Raw genomic sequence first — 8,406 nt, 5'->3', positions numbered from 1 at the left:
GGAAGCAGGCTTATTAGGGTTGTTCATGATCGTCTCTCTGTTATAGACAATGGTTCGTGTTCTTTGTTGAATTTGCTTGACTTATCTTTTGCTTTTGACACGGTCGATCACAATCTTCTCCTCAAACTTCTTGAAATTACTTATGGCGTATCTGGTGCAGCGCTTGATTGATTTAGGTCATATTTGTTTGATCGTAAACAGATTATTCAGGTGGATGAATATAGATCTGAGGAAATCATTCTTGATTGTGGGGTGCCCCAGGGTTCGATACTTGGACCGGTTCATTTTGTTCTGTACGCTGGCCCTCTGTCTAAAATCATCAGAAGTTTCGGTCTGTCTTACCATCATACGCTGGTGATACACAGTTGTAGTGCGTCTCCAATACGAGAAATTTGCAAGGAGTATCAGACATTAGTGAGGATTGTGTTAAGAACTGGATGAATGAGAAGAGACTGAAACTGAATGATGATAAGACGGAGGTGCTGTGTGTAGGAAACAGGAAGTGGAAAAGTGAATCAGATTTGAAGCCGGGGGACATTTCCATTCAAAGTGTTGACAAAGTGAAAAACCTCGGTACATTCTTATGTTGATAATTTAGTTAAATCTTTCTTTTTCCAACTAAAAAAGATTACTACCATAAGACGATTCGTATCTGAGGATGTGACCAAACACCTGGTTGTGCCCCTCGTGCTATCGAAATTGGATTATTGTAATGCTCTGTTGTTTGGTGTTTCGCATTATAGTCTGAGACGTCTTCAGATTGTCCAGAACAACACTGCCCGACTAGTGTTCATGCATGAAGCGTAGGGGTGATTCTGTCAGACTTCTGCTGAGAAAAGGATTAAATTCAAAGCTTGCGTTTTAGTGTAACGTTGTATTGAAATTACTGCCCCTTCCTATAGCCTACCTTTCTGAACTAATTGAAGGATATTCAATACCTCGCCCCTTACGTTCGGCCAGTGATGTCACCAAACTAGTTGTACCTCGAATACGCAAAAAAGCTGGAATGAGATCCCTTTCTCATTTTAGGCCATCTGTTTGGAACGCCTTACTACTTTGGTGAAAAATAATCTTTATCTCTTTTAAAACGATTTTTGAGGATGACATGACAAGCAATTCTGGCTTGTGTTGTGTGTGTGTTTGTGTATGTGTGTTTGTGTATATGTGCGTGTGTGGGTGTGAGTGAGTGAGTTTGTCTCAGCCATAGTAATTTGTAATTTAAGCGCTTAGAGTATGAAATATCGGAGTTATAGCACTATATAAGTTCTCAGCATTATTATTATTATTATTATTATTATTATTATTATTATTATTAATAATAATAATAATAATAATAATAATAATAATAGCATTAGAGATGGACAATTTAAGGTTCTTGCACACTTGCTTTTTTGGAATATGGAACAAAACATCATGGTGTAAAAAAACTGGTTCCAATCTCATTGGAAGTGTAACTCCACTCATATGGAGGGCTGAATACATAGCTTGTGTAAATGATCTTACGGTTTTAGAGTGATGACATCTTATTTTTGAGTCTAAATATACGTTGGTCACCAATAAAGAGCATCCAGCCCCGCTCTTTTTCGTCCCGTAATCTTTGGAATCTGCTTACACATCCTGCTACTTAAATAGTTATGCTACCCTATGATTCAATATGTAACCTATTCATTAAGAGTCCTCCGAAGGACTGGTTATATACACACTTACATTGATTTCTGGACCGGAAAAGTAGAGGGTGTGACGTCACGATTATTCTTCCGTATTTCGGACATGTTCTAAATCGCTGAACAATTTGGCGTACAACGCATTATAAACACATGCAGTGCAAACCCTGGAAATATGTGCGCTATCTAAATGTACATTATTTTTACTTGTATATTGTAACCCTTGTGTTGATGTAATACCCCCCCCCCCCCAGTATGTAATGGCTATGGCAATGCCTTGGGCACCTGTGTACCTAGTACTGGCTGTTTCCGGGAGAACAGAAATGCTTTTTGTGCCACAGGAGGTAAGCAACTTGTGTCACTTGATTCGTTAGTCCATGATCATAAGAAAGAATACATAATCAGAATGTGGAATGGTTTTGTTATCATGAATCGTTGTGATAGTTATAATTTCCATAAAGGATCATGAAATTATATTTATCCTACCTTATCGTATCTAAATTTTACCATCAACTCGTTTTCATTTGCAAGTCTTGACAGAAGATGATATAGTTTGAACGTGACATTTAGATCTAATTAATGTTGAAAATCGTATAATAACACCATATTCTTGCGACTAAAAAATCTAAAGATATAAAATGATAAAATAGAACGGAATATAAAACCGTGTGTTATTTCTTTGCGTACCACACTCCAAATCGATCAGATTTCACTTGTAAACTTACCTCCAATTTAATAGAGGCAAAGAAGGAAGGATATGTCATAATTTGTGATTTTTCCTTGATTCAATTAATATCAAAATGTGGTTTTTAATGAGTGATGGAAGATTTGGTGTTTAGCTAAACGTCGCTACTACTATCCTTATTGTTTCTATTTGTAGACATCAATTAATTCTCGACAAAAAAAAAAGATGTTGAAGACACGATAAACTATATTATGTTTATGTTTAATTCCATGAAGAAAGGATTGATGTAGATTGGCGGAATAGTTGTAAATGTAACGACTCGTCTCAAAACAGTATTATATCGGTCGGGGTAAACCTGATATTCAAAATATAAACAAGATCTGACTTTTAATCTTACAATGTCTGTCGTGAATAGGATGTTGAAATGCATATTTTTTATTTCAACTTGTCTGAAAAGTGACAGATTAAGGAGCACTGGTGTAAGATAAAGATCTGAAAAAGTGTGTTGGAAACAGTGCCAGACAATTCTAAGAAAGAAAAATATAAGAAAAAAAAAACATCCCAAAAATCAGCCTGTTGAGACAGGCTGGTCTTTTGATGTTTTTTTTTTCTTGTACTCTTTGTTTTACTATTCATTTTATCATTTCAATCCATCATAATTCTCTATGCTAGATAAGAGTATTTCTAACTTTTGTCTATTTTCAAATCTGTATTTCAGAGGTTTGCTGTGAGGTAAGTCGCTGCAACGTCAGATTAGTGTTACTCACACACACAATCATACACATACAAACACAAACACACACACACACACACAGACACACATTGAGACTTTTTGCACACAATAAAAATTTACTCTTTTATATCAGACTTTTACGTTTACAATCAATTTAATCTCATTTTTTATTGTTAATAAAAAGGGAAAAAACTAGTAGGTAACCGTTTCTTGAAGTGAGCTGCAATTACTTCTGCCATAGACTAATAGATGATATTTTTGTCTTGTAAATCATCTCTCTGTTATGCACTGTATTATTTTTAAGTACATGTTATATATGGTTTGTAAAACATTTGAGTGCATTCCTCTTAGTGGGGACCTGTGCTTGTGTCTGGATGAGATTTTTAGGTGATCTCAAACTAAGTACTACTTTGATAGTGTGATTTTGGAATCTACGTCTGTTTTATATCTGAACCAATTCCCCTTTGTATTACCTTTTATTGGGTGTTTTAATTCATTTTAGAATTTTTGACTATCCCACTTTCTTCCTTTATACTGGCGCTGATATGACCTTAATGTGTTGCCAGCCCCGTAAAACCATTAAAAACATTTTTGTTACAAATAAACCCCTCTATTCCAGCATAATTTTATTACAATTTATCTTACCTTCATCAAAAACTTTATATTATCACCCATCTTTAACGCCAATATGATCCACGATAGCCCAATAGATTAATACCTGTTCGATCAGACGGAACGTATTTTATGAAATAGTTAAGCAAGTAATCGTTTCTGTCCAGCGGGAATGAGCTCTGATTCTGTAGTACTTACCATTCTCAAGGACTACGAATTTATTTGACTTTTAATTTGATTTGTTCATCACATTCGTCTTTAAACATCGTCAAAGGAGAAACTCGAGACTTCCACGTCATTGACCTTAATCGTCTGATTTAGAATGAGCTTTCTCTTATCTACTGTTTCCATAAATATAAGGGGAGGGGGGGGGGGGGGATTCAGCTGCTTTTTCCCCGTTTTCAAAAGTTTTTTGTTGTTTCTTTTTGTTTTGTTTTGTTATTGTTGTTGTTGATGTTGGGTTTGTTTGTTTTTTTTTTTTTTAGTCTTTTTACTGCCTTTAAAAAAAAAACATTTTGACGTAAATTCCCTTCATGTTTTGTCGATGTTAATGGTTAACACACTCGCTTCCCAACGTGACATACGGAAATCTGCTCCGGTTTTTCACGTGGCGAGGTTGTGGCCAAACCATCAAATGATGTTGGTTCAGATAGGACATAGAATTGCTATCAAAGCAATCCCGAACGTCATTTCATACATGGCACTCCTTTTACTTTACACCCCAGGTTTTAACAACCATCACTACGACCACAACCACCACAACTACCACCCCATCCAGACCCGATACCCCTGACGGTGATAACGGAGACAGCAGCGACAGCAGCGACAACAACAGCCTAGCAGCTACTGACAACATGGTGGACAATGGTAGGGACGGGAGAGACAGTAGAGGGGATGGAGAAAGAAAGTACCGGAAATATTATGATCGTAGAGGATCTGATTCCAATGAGTCTAAGTAAATAAAAACAATGCTGGATAGAAAGGCAGATGGATGAACAGCTCGAATAATGGATGAATGAATGGATGAATGGATAAATGATTGAATTGTTACAAATACACACTTATTATATCAATCTTATTTTTATGTTTTTTTATGTCCTTCACTTCACCTGTATTCTTTTTGTTTGTTAGTTTGTTCATTTTTGTTTTTGTGTCTTTTCTTTCAAATTTGGATAGCCCCAACACTTATCAAAAGATATTGTTTATTCGTGTACATTTGAAAACTTAGTTTAATAAAATGAAAAGTAAATATACAATAAAATAACTTTAAGTCCAGACAACGCACGAAATTCAGATTCAAAGAAATAATCTTACTTTCATGTGTCGCCAGTCAAATGCTTCACATTCTTTTGGTTTTAAATATGCTTTCCTTTTGTTTTTTATTTGTTTCTTTTATATCCTATGACATTTTATCTCTGTTACTTGCTAATTGAATTTGTTTTTGCATGTATGTTTTTTTTTTCTGGCATATTCTGGCATAAAGAAACACGGATAACTTATGAAGGGTTAAATAAGGATGGTATGATGATGATAATGATGATATTGATGATAACGATGATGATGATGATGATGATGATGATGATGATGATGATGATGATGATGATAATGATGATGGTATTATTATTTGACAGAGTGATAAGTTTATCGAAATGTTCAATGGATGTGTTTACGTTTCTTTGGTTAATTATGACTTATTATGTGGTAATAAATTCATCTTAAACTTACTATACATTTTACATATTATTTTTTCTCTTATCGGTTATAACAATCCAACTATCTATGTCGAAAGCTTTAAATGATCTTAACTCACTCAACCCTACCACCGACTATATCCGTAGTTTAACCGGGTTACTTTTACCCCATGCCTATTTATTACATTTTTCTGAGACAAATTATAGACGTAGTATCAAAACCAATGGTTTTAGCTTTTACATGTTAATGGTAGTTGAATAAAACTATCAATGTACATGCTCATTTTTAATACATTCTTTCCTGTTTTGAAAATTAGAAATAAATCTTTAGGATTGAGTGAGTTAAACAATACTTAGGCCACGGAATTCTCACGGTTTATGTTTAACGCTGTATTCAAAATAGCATGGGAGTGCATTCCGTTTTTTTCCCTTCTGTCTCATAAATAACACAATTGCTTCCCTTTGTACATAACTCTAATCAAAGATTGACTGGAATACCCGAAGAGATATTCACATTGAAAATGAACACCAAATTACCGTCAAGCATAAATCAATATGCATGGTCGCATCTGCATTAAATTGTTTTCATGTTGGCCTTCCGAAAGCTCCTACATCCCCAGTATTCTTGTTCTAGCAGGGGGTTTGGGAGGGGGGAAACTTTTTTTATAATGTTCTAGTAGGGGGTTTGGGAGGGGGGAGACTTTTTAAAAAAAGTTTCCCCCCTCCCAAACCCTCTACTAGAACATTATAAAAAACAAGAATACTGGAGATGTAGGAGCTTTCGGAAGGCCTCCCGTTTTCACTCAGATGTTTTGGGAGAACATTTTTACAGGAATCTAGAATTTCATCAGTCTGATCATAGATTGATCCATCTGACAAAAGCGGACGAGAAACCATTATTAGGAAAATACGGTTGTCACAGATTGTCTCCTTTACTTGTGTCCAACACAGTGAGCACTATAATGAGAATAAATTATATAAACAATATTTCAAAGAGCTTGATGATGTATTCGAGTAAAAAGAAACAACGGAAAAATGATAAATAACACAAATAAAAGAAAACCAGCAAGTCTGAGATATCGGTTTTGTATGAGCGGCCCTTTAGAATCAGAAAATGCCCTGTCTTAAGTTTTCTTCTTAAACGTCAGAAAACTAGGAGCAGATTTTGTTCTAAAACTGAGAGAGTTCCACAGACGTGGAACTGCACAGTTAAAAGCTTTTTGGTGAAAATTATTAATGCAGTTTATTTATTTCATGAAAAGAGATTCTGATGATCTTAAGACACGACTACGTGTATAGACTCCCATAAGTAGGCTAATTAGGACCTACATTAGTAAACCATTTATTGGCGTATAAAAGAATGTTGTACTCCATTCTGCAGTGAACAGGGAGCCAGTGAAGGTCATGTAGAGTAGAAATAATGTGCTCTCTCTCTATGCGTTTCGGTAAACTACTCACAACATGCACCAGCTAACTTAGACATACCAACACATAAAACTGTATGTAACGTGAGTGACGTCATCTGTCGTCTATAGTTAGTATGCGCTTGGCTTAGAAACTCGCAACATTGCCATCCGGAAGTATAAGTGACCAACACACAAAACTCATAAACATGAATGGCAAAAAACAATAACAAACACTTGAGTGACGTCAACTTCGTTCTATCTATACCACGTATTGTAGGAGAAGAGAGTGTCCAGAGTGAGTGGAGTTCATGGATCTATATTGTAATCAGTGTTAAATTTCAACGCATCCAAACACAATGCTGTGTTTTAGCTTTCTGTTTAAAATGGCGTCGTTAATGTTAGGGATCGAATAAAATTGATTTAGATTTTTTTCTGGCCATTGTAAAATCGGCCTTAATGGCAATTTTTTTTTTAATGGCTGTTGTTCATCAGACGGATAAACATTAACAAATTGGCTAATTTTAATATCGGATAATAGTCTCATTTTCCCTGAAGTTGACACTTACATACATACAGAGAGAGAGAGAGAGAGAGAGAGAGAGAGAGAGAGAGAGAGAGAGAGGGGGGCGTTCTCTTTTTTTTAATTAATATATGTTATTTCCTACAAAGCATATTAATGAAGTTAAATCAAGTGTCATAATCTTCACATAAATTCAAACTTTAGCATCTAAATCATCCGGACACAATACGGTATGGAAGCGCTGGGTCAGATGCATTCAATAAAGGAACAAAAACTAGAGAAATCTTAGCATTTAATATTGAGCAATATCCACTAAACGTGCTCAAAGTGCTTTACAAAGGGTCAAAGCCAACAACAACAACACTTAACGTGTAGTACGAGACACAACGTCTGTTAGGCAGACTTGCATTTTAATTCCGACAAAGAAAACGCTGATAACGGCCAGTTACTCGTTTTACACCTGAGTTGATAAGAGAAAGTGTGCATAGAGCCTTTTCCAAGGACTCAACTATGCGCCAATCAGAGAGGGATTCGGTCTCTGGACCTTCCAGATCGAAATCGATTGTCATACCACAAGACCATATAGCCGCAAAATAAAACAGAATTTAGAAAGAAAACATAATCACAAGAGACAAAATAACCTGGAAACCAAGCCAAACCATATTCTTCTCAAGACATCAAAGCTGCATTAACTGAAGGAATTCTAAACATCGCCTACGGAAAGCCCCTTACCTGTATCCATCAAGGTTAAACACTATCATCTGTCCCATAAAATGACAGAAGCAATAAAGATGAGTGGGTAGAAATCATATGGTGACACCGGGGAGTTCCCTAATCACCAGTCTGACTTCCAGCCCTGGGCCTTAGTCAAAGGCCGTACCGGATTCAGTGGAAACGAAACGAAATATAATTGAAGGAATTCTTTAGAAATAGAATGAGCTCGTCCGTAGTAATCTACCCGTCATTTTCCCTTGGATATAGTCGGGTAGTCTGTGCAGATGAAGATGTATTGATTTGATAAGGGGTTTTCATTAGCCTGGACCTAATACCCGAGATTAAAGGGATACTCTTTCCTCATCTGTGAGAGGTCTGACG

General features: G+C 35.9%; 1 protein-coding gene across 1 annotated transcript in view; it reads left to right on the top strand.

Annotated features, from left to right (window-relative positions):
• The window catches only part of LOC144972089 (uncharacterized), a 10,594-nt gene extending 5,176 nt beyond the window's left edge, over positions 1-5,418 (top strand). The window contains exons 4-6 of the mRNA XM_078913181.1: positions 1,919-2,008; positions 3,068-3,081; positions 4,420-5,418. Coding sequence (XP_078769307.1) covers positions 1,919-2,008; positions 3,068-3,081; positions 4,420-4,653 — 338 coding nt within the window. The 3' untranslated portion in view covers positions 4,654-5,418. The remainder of the gene's footprint in view (positions 1-1,918; positions 2,009-3,067; positions 3,082-4,419) is intronic.
• Positions 5,419-8,406: the final 2,988 nt, after the last annotated feature.

The sequence above is a fragment of the Berghia stephanieae genome, chromosome 4 (genome assembly GCF_034508935.2).
Source record: "Berghia stephanieae isolate SIO BIC M18660-M18661 chromosome 4, UCSD_Bste_1.3, whole genome shotgun sequence".
Lineage (NCBI taxonomy): Eukaryota > Metazoa > Mollusca > Gastropoda > Nudibranchia > Aeolidiidae > Berghia > Berghia stephanieae.
Note: the sequence above shows the minus strand (reverse complement) of the source record. Positions and strands in the feature narration are given on the sequence as shown.